We start from the raw sequence: 21,592 nt of genomic DNA on the forward strand, positions 1-21,592 counted from the left end.
TAGGGAGTGGTACAGGAACAGTTTGAGCAGCGGGAACTATAGTGTTATTACTCTTTTCCCCAGTGGGGGCTATACATGTAAGAGGAACATGAGCCATAGTTGACAGGGGAGGACAGGGGACAATCATACCACTCCCTAATGTTCCATCGGGATTTGCTCCACTCCCAGTCTGTGTTCGAATACCCATACTGAATCTCTCAATCACTGTCAGTCTCGAATCTATTGAATCCAATTTGAGAATAAGAGGATTCAAAAGACCTTCGAGGACAGCGGTGAGTGTGGCAATAAGGGAATCCGAGGTGTTAGGGGCAACCCCTCCAAATATAAATGGCTGTGTGAGCACTGGTGTAGATGCAATAGGTAGAACACCTGGAATGGCCCCTTTCTTTCCCGAGCTTGTGAGCTCAGGTGCACCCAAATTTTCCTCCACAATGGATATTACATGATTAGTTTTAGTCCTTTTGGCGCCTTTGGGCTTGCTGGGTCGTTTCCTTTTAGTTACGGGATCCTCACTATCACCCGTACACATTGACAGATTGGGATCCATACCCTGATCCCCGGGCGGCACAATCTCTGTGACAGAGGAAACCTCTACATCACTAATAGTGCGTGATGTACCTCTATCCCTTGGCACAGATGACGGTGTCCTAAGTTGTTGCAGAACTGACTCAATAGTTTGGTCAATACTATCCAATAGGGAGAGGTGGGTCGCATCAAGCGGGAGCGGTGTACTAGTATTTGTTAATAACCCTGGCGAAGATAAGCAAAAACTATCTACACCTTCCTCGGATACAGAGGTACCCTTATTAGACACAAGATTAACTTTAAAGAGGAATTTGTCCAATGTTCCGGAGAGAGTGGAAGCAGACTTGCTTCTAGTTTCCCTGCTGGCCATGAAGAAGCGTCTTGCCGGTAGTCGACCAAATAGGCAGAGAACAGTACCAGGGAAACGGGACGTTAGGGGGGTGGCCCGGTCTGGTCTCTAGCGTTCTCTAACGGCCTCAAACGGCCCGCCCTTTGCCCGGGCTTAGCCCCGCGCTAGCCCGCGCGCGTCCTGCGTGACGCGTGGGCCTGCCTTGTTCTTATGGCCAATGTTCCTTCGGAGTACCCAGGAGGGGGGGCGGGGTCAAGGGGGAAGAGTCTCACAGGTGCGGCCAAACAAGCAAGCCGCTGACGCTCCTGGGACTCGCAGTGCCACTCTTCCTGCCGCCGCCGTCCACACAGCCCACCTCAGCTCCCAGATGAAAGGAAAAGACAAACCCAGCAGTCCAGGTATCGATGAGACAGCCTCGAGCGGCTCCCGCGGAGCGGGGGCCGCGAGGCGTGGGTTTTAAAGCTCCCGGGAGGGGGGCGGGGTCAAGGGGGAAGAGTCTCACAGGTGCGGCCAAAAAAGCAAGCTGCTAACGCTCCTGGGACTCGCAGTCCCACTCTTCCTGCCGCTGCCGTCCACACAGCCCACCTCAGCTCCCAGATGAAAGGAAAAGACAAACCCAGCAGTCCAGGTATCAATGAGACAGCCTCGAGCGGCACCAATAAAACCTACCTCCTGCACAGTGTCTGTGCCAACCAACCAGCAGTACCGGACACGTTGCGCTGAACCCAACCTATGGCGTACCCAGCTCTTGTTGTAATATATGTGTTTTCATTTTGCCAAAGATGCTCAGTTCACAAAAATGAAAACCTAACAGGAAGCACTTAAACATAGAAACACAGCAAAATCCCCAGTTGAGCTGCATTCCTGTAAATCCCCAAACAATCTGATATCCCTGATTGAAGTAACGCAATGTGTTGACGTTAGGGATCTCAATTTCTTTTGTTCTGGCTTCCAGAGCAGTGATGAGCGTGTACTCTCAACTGTTCTCCTGCTTTGAGTGCAGAGCTGAAGGTTCAACTTTAAATCTTCAGAATATTCAAGAGCTCCAGATCACCCAACAATCCCCACGTTCTTTTTAACATCATTTCTCAAGAACAGATGTATGACTCCTTCTGATGTCTGAGCTATTTTTTTGTGAAAAGTAAACACTTTTCCATTCCGGAAAAGACGGAAATTTCAAAGGAATTCAATCTCAGTGGGAAGCACTTATACGTATTAAAATACCGGGTGTCCCATTCGAAGCTGTACTTCTATTCCCAAATTATCTGAAATCCTTGATGTGATAACGGCATTGCTTTGACTTAAGCTATCTCAGTCACTTCTGTTATAGCACTCAGGGGAAAGACTAGCCTGTACTTTCAATCAATCAATCAATCAATCAGTAGATTTATAGTGCCTACTTGTCACTGGTGAAGGTATCCAGGCGTTTTTACTGCTTCTATTGTTCAGCGTGTAGAGCTGTTAGTTTCAGCTTTCAACAACTTCAGAATATTTTGCAGGGTGTCAAATCAACTTCTCTTCTCCACCATTTTGTTTTTTAGTTTGACAGAAGTATAAAAATGCACTGGCTAGGCCAATATGTTTCAGAGGTGTACCCTCTCGGCTTTGCCAGTGCTTATTGACCCAGTTATCTCCACTTGTTGTTCAGGATTCTCACATACTGTGTTCTTGGTTCACGTTTTGTTATTATTGCCCCCCCCCCCCTGAATAGAATGTAGAAAGCTCTGTCATTACTTCACCTTTAATAGAGAACATGTTGCCTTTTATTTCCTGTCACATTAAGTGTGAAATACTTAGGCCATGCCACTAGCTTGGCAGTTTATCACTGTCCTGGGTTTGGTTGTGATCATTCGTGGATAGGTAATGTGTGTAAAGAAATGTTCCAAAGTTTGACACTATTGCAGGGACATTCTAATAAAAAATCCTGCTACAAATCCAATCCGGCAATTCATTAGGCTTGTTTATATATGGGAATGTTTGTGCCATGGGAAAGCCCGTCTCATAGTCTTCACTATGGTTATTATGAACTGTTTTATACCTTGTGTCTTTTCTGTGTTATGAATGTGTTCTTCACTCATTTTTCTACCTCATGTACTATATCAATGTATATACATTAAATATCCAGACCTACATATAGAGATGCAAATACAGTCAACTTGGTTGGCATATAGACAACCTTTTTTTCTATGAAATTGCTGGTTATCTTTTAGAATACCCATGGTTTGATTATGAGAAATTCCTTGTAATCTCTGTCTATTGTTGACTTTTTATTCTTCTGTGTTTGCTCTTTCCCTTCTGTCAACCTATACTATTTATGGTCAGATAGCTTGTGTTGACATATGCTTGTTTCATTAAGTCATTCCACTCTTAGTGATAATGTTGTTTATGTCCTTTAAAAATACATACTGTTTTTTATCTGAGTCTAGCCTTTATTTACAGAATCTGGTTAAGATACAAGCGCCTCCTTGTTTGGTTTTTGCTTGTCTTCCAATCTATATTTTTTCCATCACAACTTTTCCCATCACAAGTATTCAAACATGGCGCCCACAACAATTTTTAAACTGGTACACGTCTTAAGTTTCTTTTCTTTTTACATCCTGGGCACGTTTTTGTTATAAGAATATGTTGCTTATGGCCTTTCAAAAATTTTGGTTTAGTCACAGCAATGTTTCCATTTGCAGAATTGGTTTAGACATTGGCCTCTTTTGCTTTGTAATGTTACGTTGTCTGGGTTTTGGTAATTTCTATTGCGACCATTCCAACATGGCGCCCATTTAGTCATGGAGCCTGTTACAAGTCACGGCCTTTACCGCATGTCTAGGTTAAACCGTCTCCATCAGTACAAATGCAAACAGCACTGCCTTTGCCCCATGTCTAGGCGAGATCGTCTCTATCTGCAAAAGTGCAAACAACACTGCCTTTGCCGCATGTCTAGGCGAGACCGTCTCTATCTGCAAAAGTGCAAACACTGCCTATGCCGCATGTCTAGGCAACATTGTCTCTATCGGTGCAAGTACAAACAGCATATCCATTACCGCATGTCTTGGCAAAACCGTCTTTATCTGCAGAAGTGCAAACAGAACTGCCTTTACCGCATGTCTGGGCAAAACCGTCTTTATCTGCAGAAGTGCAATCAGCATTGCCTTTACCGCATATCTCATATCTGGGCGATCCCTTAATTCAATGGCTGGAAGCGTAATTAACGGTGCTATTTTTCTACATTTTCCCCTCTAGGTGATCCTTGCTATCTATCTCTGAAAAGGCAAGATCGCTACCTTAACTCATATTTTGGGAATTATTTACAAAATGCATTTTGTAGCACGTTTTGTTATACTACAAAATGATATTCACAAACATATATGCGGTGTGCACGCCTCCGCTGCTCCTATATTTGTCTGTGCGGAGCTCACACGTAAGTAAAGGCTTTATTCAGGGCTTGAAGTGGGATGAAAAAACGGGGGGGGGGGCTCTCAAAGGGGCGTGGCCAATGTAATTAAGGGTGTGGCTTAAAAACAAGTAAGCTAAAAATCTGTGCTTAGCACAGTGTGGCTCACGACTTGTATTTTGCTGTTTCTGTCATTGCATCCAGATATATGACACAACAAATAACATCATACCTACAAGAAGTCAAGACTATTGGCTTTTTCAATGGTTGTTTGTTGCATAAGATAATAGACAGCAACTATGGCGTGTATGTAAAATCGAAAAAGCTTCCATTTAAAGCCTTGGTGACATCACAACATATTGCTGCTCCTGAGTTTCTAAAAGAGAAGGGAAATCCACAGAGAAAATGACTCTCTTTAATGGATTTCCCTTACCCTTCAACACTCACCTGGCATGACGTCATGCCGTAACTTCTCCACTACTGACAAGTGAGCAGGCGCACATGATGTGCCTGCTGTCACTGCAGTCCGGAAAAAAACGGACCGCCTGTGCCAGGGCACAAAACAGAGCCCGATAGAGACCCGTTTCGAGCCCCCTTTAAACATGCATTGGCATAGCCAATAGGTCTCGCCTTTGGGACCTTGTAAGTAAAATAAAAAAAGAAGTATAATACTTCACGTTTGCATTAACTTCGTATTTAGGATGCAGTAAATGTAAACGTGAAGTCTTACACTTCAGTTTTTTTTTTTTTTTTTACTTACAAGGTCCCAAAGGTGAGACCTATTGGCTATGCCAATGCTTGTTTTTTTGCCACAATCTTATTCTTGAATGGTTTCACTAATGACAAAACGGGTCATTCTGCCACTCCTAGTGATGGTACTGAAAAAAACAGAAAGAAAATAAGCAGAACATGCTTCTTTGGTGTATATGTGTGCATTTGTTTGGAAATCTGTGAGTCTTACTTGGTGTGTGATCGTATGCAATGGCCTTTTCAGGAACACACGTGTAAAATTGGTCCAACAGGGATATGTATCACAAGTATCCGCTTTAAATTAAGTTTGGTTTGTGGTACACATAAAGGGTGGCCCTTTCTATTTGTAATATCTTGTGTTCTTCTCTGTCCCTAATTTGGAGTTCGTTTTTGACCCTGATGATTTTCTTTTGATGTAGATGAGTTAGGAGAGGGTTCCGAACGTTCGTTAGAGTAACTGGTACCAATATGGCAGAAAACCTAACAACCTGACGAGAAGCTGTATTGTCCTCCATATTGAAATCTGTGCTTGTTGGATGCATGACTATGATTGGTCTGTTTTGTGACGTGGGTTTTTGTGCAAAGGCAGAATTAGTTAGTGGAAGGCTGGAACATCACAGCAGGTGGAATGTTTTGATTGCAGCCCCCATCAAACCAAGTACGTTTTTAAAATTAAATTGTCTCTGTTGGTGCTGCGTTTTGTTTTCATAAAGCTGTTTTGAATGATCTCTAGGCAAGTTCCAATCATGGCAACAAAACTGAGTGTAACTTGCAGACAGAGAAAACACCATTATTTATATCAGCCGTAATGTCGTCTATGCCATCTAGAATTTTGTCTCATTGGTTCTTAGGTATTTCAGGGAACTGAGCCTCGCGACTTGAAATTGGCTAATTGCACGGCACGCCTGACGGGTATAATGCAGGCAACCCACACGTAATTCCTTAATTGTACTTGTAAGTGCCTGCATTGCATGGCTCAGAAAATGACCAACACTTATGGTATGGAGTGTTTAGCTAACCTAGTTGTGAACTCCAGTGGAGCAGAAGGCAGATTCACAGGAACCTTTGCCACTGTCAGAATCCTTCACTAGAGGATGGAAGAGGGTCTATTCGTACCACTTCCTCTGCCATTCAGTGCAACTAGCCCTCACCGCTGCCTGAAACCTACTGCAGCCAATTTAGGGATCTGACTAGACGTTTATTGGGGGTGTAGCCTACTACTTCCAGTGGAGGCTAGCCTACTGCACAATCAGAGGGCTGAACGGAATACACAGAGTAGTAAATTCTAAATTATAATAAATTCATCTGATGACCACCTGGTAAGTCCATTCTCGCAAATGGATCAAAAGAGCCTCGTGATCGTACACAAAAGACAAAGAAGCAAAGGCGAAACAGCAGAATTAACAAGAAACCCTGACTTAAAAAGAGGAATGATAGCATGAACACCAGCAGTTGAGCAACATCTGACAGTGTACTCTGGGCTCTCTACTTCATTATGAAAAGAAAGCAGAGTGATAATTAACTTAGATTGCACTGCTAACATAAAAGTCCTTTTTATACCAAATCTCTCCCAAAAAGTCATTCCTCCAACCTTATATGGAGAATTTACCTTATTCTGATGGCGATTGCGTGTTAACTCATCCAAAGAAAAGGTAGAGCAGCGTGATACATTTTGCACATAAAATATGAATTGGGCCTGGCCCTGCTATCTGCAGCCACCAAGAGGCATTTCTGAAGGCAAAAGACACAATTTTGCTCAAAACCACCATGACAAGTCAAATCTGATTGTAACACAGAGGTAGTAGCGGAAGCCACCTCGTGTGGACTAGGGGCTATAGCATTACAGCAAGATGAGCCAGAGTTCCAGCTGCCATAGTATATGCCTGTTGTGCAGTGGTAGATGAATAGAGGTCCCCAAATTGAACAAAATGTGAGCATGTTCCTTTGGGGAGTTTGTGGCCTTCCTATTATATGTGCATGCACGCCTGTTTAGAGTGGTAGGCAATACAAACCTATTTTACCTGTCGGACCTTCACCCTTACATCTAATAGTGGATTCTTGAATTTCAGTGCCATGGGGTACCGGGGACCAGCCACAATTGTGAAATGCCTTGTTGCCAACTGAAACAAAAAGCTTATGAGACTACTAATTTAGGAGGCATCATAATAATTGTCTAATCGGCCTGAGCGTAATGCATAGAGGATTCTATAGTATCTCTAAGTTCACTATCCCAGGGGGATTTGGCTTCAATTTAGACAGCAAAAAAATAAAGATTCAGAACAACTTATAGATGTTTTGAGTGGATTTCAGTGGTCGCCGCCTTAGTGTTATTGAGATTGGACTATTGTAATGCTGTATATTGAGCATTCATCAGCGCTCTCTGAAAAGTTTAAAAGCCTACAGAATGCAGCAGCCTGCCTGCTAATGAAAATTCCTAAGTTTAAGTCAGTGGCAGAGGCATTACACACATTTAATTGGCTTTCTGTAATCAAAAGAATCAGGTTTAAGGCCCTATACCTAGCACATAAAACTTTCTATGGAGATGGCTCAACCTTCCTGAAAAAAAACTTTCGCTGTACTGCCCAGAAGAATGTTGCGTTAGAAGAACCCTAGAACAGTGGTGTTATGTTTCATAGTGTACCAAAATATATGCTCTAGTAGTCCCCTAACCCATCACCTACATTTGCCGTACCAATATAATACTACAACAGGTTTTTCTTATTGACCTTTTACCTAGTTGAGCGCTGCATAAATGTCATGTGGTTTTCCCCAAAAACTAGCCACATTAATTATGCATAAGGACTCTCAGAATCACAACAGGATTACCATCTTCTGTATAATAACTATGTGTAAGGGTCATCCCTTCCGTCTTCCTCGACCGACATGATACAGCGAGGTAGAATCCCCCGAGGGGTCCTCTTGGGTATATATACACCATATCTGTGCCAGGGCAGGCAGAGGAGAATGACATCCATGATGACACACTGATGCGAGATGCTGAGGTTCCTGCACGCAGATACTCCAACACGCAGTGGTCTGACATCCCTCACGGGTTGTCTATCTCGAGACCAAGACGGGGTCCCACAGTCTCTCACTTCAGGTAATGGGATTGGCTTCAGCATAGGGGGATTATTGGCTTTAAACCTAAGTACATGCTAGGTACACTTAGGTACATTATTACTGTCATATATTTATATGCTTGCATATATTCATTGTTTTAGCACTATGGTAGAAATCTACCACCCATTTACTCTATTGGTGCTTCATGCCATCTATATCTGTTTCTGTCTTATGGTTGTTTCAGCACACCTATTTTACACTAAAATGACGCTGGTTCAATAAATGCTTATTGAAAACGTCCCCACCGTTTTATTCTGTGTATCTCGTAGACAAAGGGAACACGTGTGACTGAACGAAAAGTATTGCACTGTTTCTAAGTTCCCTGAGGGGTTCAAGGTTGTTGTTCGATAGTTGCCAAGAACCATTCTGTCCTTGGTAAGAGGCGTTTACAGTGGCACTGTGAGTTAGCTGGGTACACAGGCACACATACCCTGTGGGGGTGTCTGGAATCAGTCTGGACAGCAATCCCACAGTCTATGTTGTCTAAACGAGCAGATTCTTTATAGGTTTATAGGAAGTACACAACAGTGGCTGTTGGTAAAACTAGAACCAAGAAATGGGGAGGCAGGAGTTTCATCTTTTCCACTGTGGAATAATCTTCCTGGACATTTTAGACATCAGTCTAATCTTCTCATTCGGAGGAAGCAGCTTAAAAATGGCTTTTCACTTGCCCATCGTAATCCGCAGTGAGCCCTGAGAACTGTTTCTCTTCAGGAAGAGCAGTCAGTTAGAGGTTTGAGGATAATGTATCTTCTAAGCCAGGCCTATCCTTCAATTCTCTGCCGAGGACATTAGCGCCAGGACGCATCTGGCAATTGTGCGCTGTATAAATCCCTTAATATCAATATCAATAAAAGCTATGAAACTGCTAGGGATAATATAGGTAACCCAGTGAGATGCGTGGCTACAGGAGGCCATCAGAGCTAACAAGGGTGATGGGTAGAAGAACTTAATGGCAGAAGCGGCTGGTGTGAGGGAGATATTGTGGGGCAGAGCAGGAGGAGGTGCGGGGGAGCGCGGGGTAGTGGCAGCGCTGAGAGGGCTGATATAATAAAAAAAAAACGTACCTGTCTGTCTTCTGCTCGCCGCGCTGCACCCGGGCTTCTCCTATGGGCACAGGCTGAAGCTCCTCTTACCATGAGAGCAGCGTTGGGATTGGGTGATTGCACTCCATCTGCAATTTGGAGCCTATGTCTGCTGTTCTCTTCACCCAGCAATACAGCTGGGTTGGAGAGATGTCAGTGCTTATGAGGGTTTGGCCTGCCAAATCGTCATGCACACTGACAGCAGGGCCCACCACTCCTCCTCCTCTGCTGCAGTGCTGTGGCCCCACCCCCAAGACTCAGTGGCAGGACAAAAAATAAAATGATCTGCTTTAGGATCATTTTATTTTTTGTTTGCCTCTGCAGTTATTGGGGTGAAACTCCTCTGCCATAGTGGAGAAGCCGCCCACCTAATGGAGGAGCAAATTAAATTAAGAACATTAAAATTCACTTACCTTGGCTTCCCCTGGTAAATTATCTTTCCCCGCCTGCTCCCACTATTGCTTCCCCAGACCGTACGCAAGCCACCTTAATTTTCCCCGTTGCCTTTTTTTTCCCATCATAGGTAACTTTTTTCTTATTCTGTTATTTTATATCATTGCTTGTTTATTTTCTGGATTTGAATTTTTTATGCTTGCTGTAAAAATTTTCTTATTTTTTTTCTTTGTTATTGTAATTCATTCCCAGTGATATTTCTTTATTATACATTCCCCCTTGCAATTGCAATTGTTTTCTCTGCATGATGTATACTGTTTTCATATCCCATTTCCTGTTTCTTCTCCCCCCTTCCTTTCTGATTTTCTTTTTTCTCAAATAAAATCAAACTTAAAAAAAAAAAAAAAAGAACAGTAAAATTCTCCAACAATATCTGTCGGTAACAAGAGAAGAAATATAAGTCTGACAACTGACTTCCTTATTCAAGAGTGAGGTACCAGTTAAAGCTATTTCATCCCATGGAGTCTTTAAGACCACAGTGAAGCAGAGAAAGATGTATGCAGATATGCATCAATACATAAGAGAAAACGAACACAGTACTAGCAAACATCTAACCATGTTCTCACTACTTTGGAAGTATTATCCATACCTCATGCAGCCCCAGGTTTTTTATAACCGACAGACCATCTTAAAGATGCATAATCCCATTGTAATGCATACTCTGGTCATCTTCACTGCCTGACCCATTGTGAATCTGGCAAAATCACAAGCTAAGTTTTAGATGCCATTTAAAATCAAAACCTTTATAATTTCTGCCCCATTGTGGTGGTGGTTTGTAAGACCAATTCTAGGAACAGCTTGTCCCCAAGCAGGTAAGGACCTAGTGGTGAACTACCTATCCCAAGACTAGTGTCCATCGCTAGTTGATTTCCCACCTGACTTCAGAATCTCACTTCCCAGCCAGGAAAATAATGATGATCCCATAAAGTCACCTCCAGACAACTGAGGATCCCTGTGAAACCTAGTGTAGCACTTGCTTCCTGCACCATCTGATCTATGTTGAAAGGTTCTTTGATTTCTTTCCTTTCTCTTGTCATCAAAGATGTCATTTATCCTACTAGTTGTAGTCAAATATGATGTTCCTATACATGGTATGTGGTTGAGCTGTTTTCTTTTACCATGTTTGAACAGAAAGGGATGTTGAAACAGTAGTAAGCAGTATGTACGGCTTACTAGAAACTAGGTTTGATTCTTTTTCTAACCCCTTACCTGGTCTCGTTTCCTTGTGCTAATGCAAGAATAAACAAGAACTTGCAAAGACACTAGGTATGTCATTGGATAACGTACGTGTTGCTTAATTTTGTTTTGCAAGCATGTGCCAAAAAAAAAAAAAAGAAAAAAGAAAACATACTTCCTCCTAAGTGTGACACCCATATGCTTGCAATATGAATTTTACGCACATACTTTTTAATACACTAGTACAGATGCTTCCTAAAAGACAGATTTACTCATAAAGTGTAGATAAACCCAGTCTTAGTTTTAATTATTACCACAGAAAAAAATTATTCTTACTGCACAAAGAAATTATTCTAATGCCTTCAAATTTCTGTAACCTGAAGACATAGTGTTAACCAACAAGAAAGAATAAACATGTAAAAATGGATCAAGGACAGGTAGATAAAGCATTTGTAAAGTGAAGTATTGATCCACCAGGCTTGGCTCTGAAGTGCAATTCTTTTTAGGCAGGTATGTAGTTGTAAAAATGCAAAATGCAGTCCATCACAGGTCAAGAGAGCCAATGCCTGATGTGGACTGACCCACTGTTCCATGCTGTGGTGGGCAAGATGTAAATGACAGTTGATCAGACTGGACAATAGGATAAACCCCCCAATGTTTACAGTTTGTATTAATGGTATGGTTTTTGTTTGCATGAGACAGGCAAGACACCAGTCTCTAGGTCTTACCTAAAAATGGTAAGTGACCTTTGGGGAAACTGATATTGTATTCAGTACCATTTCCTCCTTTTAAACCTAAACCAGTCTATGTGCTGCACAATTTCTACCTCTCCCTACCAAAGCAAAACTGCGCATGCACATGGTTCAGTTTTTGGGCTGAATTTTGTTGAAAAAGTAATTTCCATGTAATACATTTTGAATGATTTGTTTAAAGTAGCTTTATGTGCCTGTTCTAGCTCCATTAGAGACGTTTCTGCCAAATCACTCCTGCCTGGCTAGATTGCACCATGGCTGAAACTACTGCTTGTGAAATAAATTAAACTTTAATATATATACCTGCATACCTTACCATGTACATGCAATTAAAAAGATATATACAAGGTCGATGGAATCATGTAACTCTGCAGTTGTCACATATGCTGCATTTACTCATTTGCCACACAATACATGGTCTGATGCATAATTTGGACATATCAACAAAAACTTTAGCTTCTAGCTCAAACAGCTCAGAAGTTAATAAAACAATGCAAGGTTAACTGGTCACCATTAAATTACTGATTGCTGTATTCAGTTGTAAGTCTAGTACGAATGAGGTGAAACCTTTTCCCTACAGCATTAATGCTGAGCTAAGTTGGTAAAATAGTCAGATTATAGTTCCACGGAATGAGGAGCATTACCCCGCAAAATGTGAATCGTATGCCGTATTTTTTATCCAACCCCGCAAGTTGCAGCTGCTATCTGCAAGCAGCAGGGGAGCGGGTGGGGAAGCAGGGGCGTGTGGGGGTATTTTGGTTTAAAAAAACAAACACTTACCTCTAGGCTACCGCCGCCTCTCCTGCGTTCTCTTCCTGGTTTCTTGGGGAAACAGGGAAGCAGGAAGCACCAGGGCTCCCACGCTCCCTGCAGCCAATCACAATGCTGCAATGCAGCCTTGTGGTTGTTCTGAGCGCCGTGACACTGAGCTTTGCCAGGGGCTGGAGTGGTTGGCATTTTCTCCACACAGCCAACATGGAGAACAGGGAAAGTGTGCATGACCGTTTTGGGTGGCCCGAAAGGACCGGCCTAACAGTCGTTGCGCACTTGAGAGTGCTCTACCACTCCTCCCCTGCAGCCCTTCACCGCCTCCTCACGCAAACTGCCTCAGCAGGAGGACAAAATAAAATGATAATAACATTACGTTATTATCAGTTTATTTTTTCCCTCTTTGGTGCTTGTTGGCAATAGGGCGAATCTCCTCCGCCTTAGCGGGGGTGATGCCACGAACCCTGCCACATAGTCTTGCCCTCCTTTGCCGCATTATTCTAGAGACACTATAGCAAAACCCTGTACAAATATAGAAACAAATTTAGGTATGTTTCTCAGTTTTCCAAAAGTAAAAAGACTGCTTCTCTTAGTACAGACTGCATAGTGATGGAATTTCCCATTCTTTAGAGGAGATGTAAAAACTGTCATAGCAGATGTGCTATCTGCTATCTTGCAGTCATTGGTATAGCGTTTAAAGTGTTTTGTTAGAGGTGAGGTGGCTCATTATGAAAAGGCCATTTAATCGTAGATATGTGTCCCTTTTTTCCAAATTATTGCCTTATTGCGCGGGTGCTGTGCTTGTAAATGCATCACTGAAGTACAAAAAGTAGGGGTATTAAAAATGTGCATAATTTACTTTTAATTTAAGAAATTTGAATGCCACTTAACACTACGCATTTTGCGCTAAAATATATTATACAAATAATACGCAACCCTTGAGCCACAGTAGCTCGTGTTCCTGTAATTCGCACATTGTTCCTGTGCTATAATTTTGATGTGATCGCGGTGTAATTGCTTTCCTTGGCGTAATGTAATAATTTCAGAAATTATGCATAACCAACGTATCGTGAAATTCTTGAAATTATACAAATTATGTTGGAGGCATTTTAATGTTGCCCAGGCCTACAAAAGACCAATGGTCTCCTAACAGTCACAGTTTTTCTGTCACCAATATTGGAAATTGTTGTCTTTCCATTCTTTGCCTACCAATGTTCGGTGCCCCTTCATCTCTGTATTGTGACCATGAAGTACTGCACCAAATGATTTCCCAAGAACATTACTACTGGTTATGCAAGGAAATGTTCATTTGTCTGGTAAAAAATATACACCTATTAACACTTAAAAGGCATTATTTTGCCTTTGTGTAACATGCAATGAAAGCTATTGTAAAACATGTATGAATTGTTCAGTGTGTCCTGTTTTCCTCCAGGAATATGCTTGGCTGGGGTGCTCCGTCGAGCAAGGCGCGTAGCATGCTGTGACAATGAGCATTCTCTACCAGGTATGAAGTGTCCGGCTGTGGTGCCGGACCAGGGGAGAAATATGCGAGGGTTTGGGTTTCTAGGTGTTGGTGAAAGGCTTTCCTTTTTTATGGCTTTTTTGACATTCATAAGAACTGCGACTAGTGGTTTACCTAAAATAGTGCTAAACTGTGGTTTTGATCATCCAAAATTCAATTTGCTAATACATAGTAAAAAAACCGGTAGAATCAGCTATTGCTTGATATCATGAAATACATGCAGTAGACATGTTTTCCAGCTTATTGTCAAAAAAGCCATAAATAACTATTTTGGCTCCGGTGTGGCATTTCCTCTATATCTGACAAGCTATCTTAGATGCATGGGATTAACAAACATTCTCGGCTGAAAATTGATACTTTTTCAAAAGGCAAACTTCTTTGTGAATGGAGCTATTATCTTTGAAGTTGTCATTTAATTTGAATATTTGACATAATGCATTGTAACATATTCAGTCTTAATCAGTTGAAACAGGTCAACTGCCATTCCTCTAGCACCACTGCACTTTTCCCAAAGAGAACCTTGTTCTTTTGAGGGAATCACCTAGCATACCCACCCCTTTTCCCAGATAGGCATACTAAGATACGTTTTTCTGCACTTAATACTTGATGGTTATTTGAAATGAAAAAGAAGACTGCAAAACGACCACCTCCAGTCTTTCATCTTTTCTTTCAGGACAATTGAACCCCCCCATTCCATATCTCAATTAACTTCTCCTTTCTTGCTCCCTTTCAACATTTGCTTCTTTTGTGGTGGTGTTTTTTAAAATCTTGTTGCCTTTTAATGTTCATAAATGCCGGCTTCAGACACGGTTGGGTCCCCGTCTCGCACAAGTGTCGATACTGTGCCTGGATACATGTAGCGCGAGGCGCATGCCATGGGTGTACTTTCTATATGGGACTAAGCCAATGAAATAATCATCACCCTACATACAATTATCTCCTGCTTTTCAGGCACGGATGCTTAAGGTTGTAATTGGATTGCAACGTCTAGGCTTTGCACCGTATTTAAAGTAAAGCAAAACCTATTGTGCCAGGTATACCACTTTCCACGTCATATGGATAAAAATAACTGGTAATCTGTCCTATCATGGATCAATTAACAGAGTGTTTTTTAGATTGGTAAATTTATGTTACCTGATTTATGAGCCCAGCCACCTTTCATAGAGGGCAACTATTTTGTCTCAAGGTTCTCTGTCTTTTATCATCCTGTCGCATTCCGCTCACATCCACAGTGTGTGATTTAGTTGCACTATCTGTTTTTCTTGATTCTCCTTGTCCTTGTCCCAGAAGTGCACATCTTCATACTTCATACTTCACCAGACATCAAAGTGTGAAACACCTTTGATCCATTTTTTTTGTTTGATTACTTCCAACTGAGAACAGAATGCAGACATCCATCCCATCCTCTAATAATTGTGTTTGAGGTAGTTGGGAAGCTTGGGACCTTTTAGTTGCTTACGTGCTAAATGCACTAACCTGGAACACAATTTAAGTGTGCAGTGATCATACCTGACACACTGTCTGACTGCACCTCTTTACAAATGTTAATCATTTCTAGACATGGTGTTATATAATGCAGTGGGTTCACACCAGGCAGATTCAGGCTTCATGTGGGCTGTTTGCTTTTTTTTGTGCTTTATTTATGAAGATGCTTTCTTTCATTCGAGACACTTGCATGATGCAGTGAGGGTGCATACTTAGCAACCGAAAGAGAGGCTCGAGTTACCTGGTATGTACTTTGTTTATGATGCACTTGAAGGTGTAAGGCACCTGCCATGTGGCAGATTTCAAACCTCTTTACTACTAACCTCTTGAAGGCATTCCTCTGTAGACCGGAAAAGCTGGTTTGGGTGAAAGTGGCTGGGGGACTTTTGTTGGTAGCAGCCAAACAGTGCTGCTCACAGACACAGAAAGGAAACGGAGGAAATATGAATATTTTGAGCGAATAAGAATATCACATTAGAAAGACACAAGGTTTTTTAAAATTTCACTAACCCACTAGTAGTGGCATGCTTCATCATAGGGCTGTTGAAACATCCCTGCGCAGACCAACGCCTGAGATGGAGAAAAGGTTTATGGGGGAGACAATACCTACATAAATACAGGGATCTACATTGCAGAGCAAAACATTATAAAGGTGAGATAGAAACTACATCTCGCGTGGCCTAAATGTTCTTTATTATTGGACTCCGAGAATAGGGTTAAAACATACAGATGTTGAGGAAATGGGGGTAATTAGTGCCCCTTCATCCCTCCTTCGTACGTCGGAATGTTTCAGCTGTTATGAACCGTCCTCAAGGGGTCTGTCGGCCTTCCTCAGGACTAAAGATCCCACTTTCTTATCTATCTCTACCTACTGAATATGGTTAAACAGGGATAGGGATATATTTGTCCACAATATCATGACCTTACTTGTAACTTTATAGGTAAACACACTACCGGTTTTCCAAGTTTCACTAAGAGTTTCTCTGAAACTGGAGTGCAAGTGGGAGCGTCTCCCTTTAGACACACTTTCATCAAGGAAAGGATGCTGCTTAGTAGCACCTCTTGCTGCCCTGTGTAGGGCTGTTTTTCATCCTACTGAGTTTGGAACTGTGTTTATTCGAAGACACAGCCAATCACACTGTCTGCACTCTGGAATTAACAAGATCTCGCTACATGTTTTAATAAAAAAACATCTCTGCAAAATGGTTTCTTTATTTATATCAAGCAGTGTAGAACCAGGCCATGCCATGTCCCATGCAGCCCCCAGTAGTCTAGTACCCTCTCTTGGTTTTAATTCCTCACTCTGTAATAAGTGTACTATGAATGGAAAAACCTCAATGCCTGGACCATTGGAGCTCTAACACAACATATACATTACACTGGTACTTTGAAGAGTATGTTGAAAGGGAAGGTATTCCTTGGAGTGATAGTAAGCAATGTAAACATTTTAAGTCTGACAAAGTGCTGTGTACCACTGAATAAATGAGTTGTACAGCAGCACTTCTTTTAGCAGTGATACATCTGCTTGAACACCACAACATATCCTCCTCCTCCCCACACACATCTTTCCGAATCCTCCAGAACTCTGTAAGACTTTGTGGGAAGGCCTTCTTTGGAATCTACTTTTGGAGATTGAGAAATCTTGAGAAGCATAAATTCGAATGCAAATTTCTTATCTGTATTTTTTTCTGTTAGTATTTTTGTATTGACAGCCCTTTAACTATTCTATATGACCTCTGTACTGGGAAACATGCATGAGTGAAGCTGACGAGTCTCACATGCTTTGATTGTGGCGTGTTTGCTGGTCCTTGGTGCTTCTTAGGGGTGGCTACACTAGAGACCTCCCCAAGAAAAAGACCTTGCAGTCAACCGGTATCATACTGGTAATTCGCAGTTTTATATTTTGTCACATATGGTAACCATCTATATCAGATAACTGATAAGTAAGCTGCACATCCTTGTGTAGCAATAGGTGTGTCTATTGCTGATCCAAATAGGCCAAGTTTCCTCCATGTTTCACACAGTGACACAGTAGTGCTAACGGTCAACACAGATAATCCTGTGGTACTACTGTACACATTCATCTCTGTGAACTACCAGACGCCCTACTGTGCGTGCATATAATAATGCATATGTTTAAAGGAAAGCCATTTATTGCTGGGAGTAATTGAAGGAACAACAATTAAAAAAAAAGATATTTTACTTGCCAGTCTACTAAAAGGTCAGTTGAGCGTTGAATAGTATAATTTGCAATCCCAACTGATTACAGAACATGAGTAGACACCATTTACTGGGAGTGAGCACATTGAAAACTGCAGGAATGTGTTGTACCTCAAAACTAGCATTATGTTTATGTGAAAATGTGCATACTAGGTAAATATGTTTTAGGGCCTCATGTCCAGTTTCCATGCAATTGGCATACAATAACGCAGCACAAGTTTATGCCACGTGTGGGTGAATAATCTGTTTATGGTTGCACCTAATATGGAATGAGGAGGGGGGTTTGGGTTAGTACAGTGGCACCCTGCACTTGAGATGTGCATCAACTGGGTACTTTTTTGATCGTTCAGTGATGCATAGACAGACAACAAAAGATAGAAGGAATGTTTGGGTTGATCTCAGAAATGACGAATGCCTGGGCTGTATTCCCGACTATTGTTTTTTGTCACTTTACTGCTGTAGACAGAGACCTGCCATTTACATATCAATCTTGGTCCTGTTGCTATACGAACAGATCAGGCCAAGCCCAAAGAAGAGGCCCCCTCTACAGTGGGGGAACACAAGCAACCCCAGTCTGGTTTTAGCCTACTTAGGTCTCACCAGTAAGCGATAGTTTGAGTCCTGTAGCACAGTGAACAAGGGACCCATGTCTGGGCATACACGTTGCACTTAATGCATCTACTTATTTTCATAAGGCAGGCCTCTGTCTAGACTGGCATAATAGGCGAAAAGCAATATGTTTTTGACTTGTTACTGGTGAATCAATAGTAACCACTTAGGTACAGAGAGAGTGGACATGCCACCCTTACTAACCAGGAAACCAAGCTATACAAGGGAAATGTACACAGAAAACACTTGGGCAGTAATATATTTGTGGTGGCATTACTGCATCAGATGAAGGTGCAGATAGAGCTTAGACCTAGTAATAAACACAGTTTCTAAATACAACTGATTTGAATCCTTCAGAGTGCCAGGGGGTATCACTGTGTCAGCCGTTTGCATGGACTTGATTTAGAGACTGTTTGTAGACTTCCTCGGTGGCAATCACTGGGAGTGGGTCAGTTACTTCTATTACTAAAGGTGTTGGGATATGTCTCCACTGCAGGAAATGGGCAGCATGTTTAGAAATGCAAGTTATTATGCTTTAATTATAATAAATTGTTTTAATTTCTCTTTCTAGCACAACCTGTTGGTGATTACAAAAACATTTCGTATTTCTCATTACCCGGGAAGTATCTAATGAGAATTTGTCGATTTTGTTTGCCTTGCCTAAAGTGATTAGATATTTCTGTACTGTAAACATGGATCATTGTGTTTTTTAGAAACTTTCATTCACAATCTGTGATGCATTTTTCAAAAATAACCAACGTTATATTGTTTGGTATCATCTTGTCCTTTACTTGATTGGTCAATTGTGAATAAATGTGAAAACTGAAGTTAACACTGATTATGTGAATACATCTTTAATTCTGAAGGTTTGCCTTTTCAAGGACTATAAGCAAGCAGGCCTGATCTCCTAATGTGGGAGAAGGTCCAAAAGAACAAGAGGTGTTCCTGTTTGCATCCTCCCTATCTATACATCAAAAGACAACTAGCTAATGACCAGTCTCAAAAGGAACTAACTCTTAGGGAAATTCCCTTTTATTGTAAGCACTTTTTGATCCATATGGCATCTCCCAAAATGTATACGACAGAGGGATTCACGAAAAATTGACAGGCATGGCCTCAAAACCACCCCACGGTTACATGCTGCATCATTGGTCGCACCTCAATAAGCAGAGAAAAGTTTAGTAGTGTATGAGCTCCCTGTTATTATTAGGAGCTCTTTTAGGCGGTGGGTGTATGTGGACCCAGGAGCTAGGGAATCTAAAAATCCCTATGTCCTAAACCAAGGACTTCCCTTTTTTATGGGAGGACCTTAAGGGATGATTAACAATGTAATCGTTCTTGCATTTGTGAAGGTTAGACCTATTGGTGTTGTAAATGATATTGGTTTTTCCATAATGCTTTAAACCGAGGGTCTAAGTCATTTACAAGTGTTAACCAGGACTACAAATTATTCCAGGCGTATGCCTCACCTTTTGGTTTTGGCGTTAATGCACGTTTAGGCTTATGTGACATACAAATAAAAAATAAAAGCCGAGGACCAGTTTAGAAAAGGTTTGAACTCTCTCCGTATACGTAGGGGCTTCCAACCAGGGGTCCAGTTGAAAGGAAAAGGATAGTCCTCTGAAGTTGAGACGTCACTTCCCTGATGGCATTGGATCAGTAATGTATTTAAAGCTAGAGTACAGTCCAGGTGGCTGAAGTCAGTGTTATGCACCAAACACTGTTCATTACACGGGCGACTCGCTAGAGCCATGATCAAAGCACCCGCCCTGGAACCTAGAATAAATCCAGCACCACTCTTACCATCTCCAAAAGGTAAAAAAAGTGTAAGTAACATTGTGTGAAGTGTGTGCAGAACGCTCAGTGGCCTCTGTGCATTCCCAAAATGTTTTTAAAAAATGTTTTAAAAGTGTCTCTTCCAAAAGCACTACACAGTGTTCCTCACTAAAGCACTGTATAGTGTCCCTCACTAAAGCACTGCACTCTGTTGCAAGGTGTCTGTCCCTCAGTGAAGCACCACTCAGTGTCCCTCACTAAAGTTGTTCCCACTGTCCCTACATCCCTCATTAAAGCACTGCATGGTGTCCCTAACTAAATCACTGGATGGACTGTTTCTCACTAAAGCACTGCACGGGGTGGCTCTCACCAAATTACAAGCACTTCACAGTCCCCCCTCACTAAAGCACTGCACAGTGCCCCTCACTGAAGCACTGCACAGCATCCCTCACTAGAGGACTGCACGATGTCCCAATAACATGACATATTGAAAGCTACCGTACAGTCCAGGTGGCTGAGGTCAGTTTTATGCACCAAAGACTGTTCAGTTGGATGGGTGACTCGCAAGAGCTGTGTTCAAAGCACCTGCACTCGAATCTAGAATAAATCCAGCGCCGCGCTGAGCATCTCCTAAAATGTTTAAAAAAAAATAAAAGTAACATCACACGAATCATGTACAAGTTTAAATATAGAAGAATAACATCCTGCCAAGCATTTGCAGGGCGTGCAGTGGCTGTTGAGCATCCCCAAAATCTTAAAATTAATATAGAAAAGTACGATTGCACGTATGCAGAACGCGTTGCGATTGTGAATTGGAAGCTGTGGTAAATGACTCGTCCGGGACCCTTTCAACCTGCGCAAAGTAAAGATAACACGTATGAGCAGAGGCAGGCCAACAAAAAGAAAAAAAGTGCTCTCCAAGTATCATACATTAACATGAAGAGTAAGAGGACATGTAACAGGGACAGTCCTCATGGGAGGTTACAAAAGTTAAAAAGGAGGGACTACTAAGAATATTAACCAATTATAAGCAGGCATTTAGGAAGGACAGTAAAAGGAGCCAATTAAAAAAAGAGGGTGGTGCTTAAAACCCATAGATACAGCATGACTCAAAGAGGAGCGCATGTGCTACCTAGGTGAGACCTTAAAATGTTGCCATGCATTGTCCTACCTATTATCCCTGCACCTAAATAGGTGAACATGTTTCAGTCTGTAACAGGTTCTAGGCTTTTTCAGGAACCATATCCTTATTTTCCCAAATCCTATACAACAATCATGTTCATTCATCAACAGTCCCACTACACCTATTAGTACAGTCCTGTTGTGCAATGTTTGCTAAATTTGCAGAGTTTTAAGGTCCGATAAGGTGTGAAAAACATGCAAGATATCTAATCATAAATAATGAAACACACAACTGGAGATATAAAAGGAACGAAAATTATATAGAACAATGATAAAGACAAAGAATATAGAAAGTAATCTGTTTCTGTTCATGATCTTAATAACTGTTTGTAGAAATCATGTGAAAAGTGCGCACTGCAAACCACTGTAGTTTCCTGAGAGTGAGAAAAGCCATGCATTTGTTCATTCACACATCATCACAGAGTCTTACCCTAA

The 21,592-nt window shown here is 41.8% G+C and overlaps 1 protein-coding gene across 3 annotated transcripts in view; it reads left to right on the top strand.

The window, feature by feature from the left end:
• CERK (ceramide kinase) overlaps window positions 1–21,592 on the top strand; it is a 206,936-nt gene that overhangs the window by 55,642 nt on the left and 129,702 nt on the right. Inside the window, exons 2-3 of one of the 3 annotated variants that reach the window (XM_078679685.1) lie at window positions 13,796–13,867; window positions 18,771–18,817. The exons of 1 other annotated variant lie outside the window; for it this stretch is intronic. In XM_078679685.1, the coding sequence (XP_078535811.1) occupies window positions 13,796–13,867; window positions 18,771–18,817 (119 nt within the window). The remainder of the gene's footprint in view (window positions 1–13,795; window positions 13,868–18,770; window positions 18,818–21,592) is intronic. One more of the 3 variants, XM_078679694.1, reaches the window with a different exon arrangement.

Source organism: Lissotriton helveticus, chromosome 1_1, assembly GCF_964261635.1.
Source record: "Lissotriton helveticus chromosome 1_1, aLisHel1.1, whole genome shotgun sequence".
NCBI classification, from domain to species: domain Eukaryota; kingdom Metazoa; phylum Chordata; class Amphibia; order Caudata; family Salamandridae; genus Lissotriton; species Lissotriton helveticus.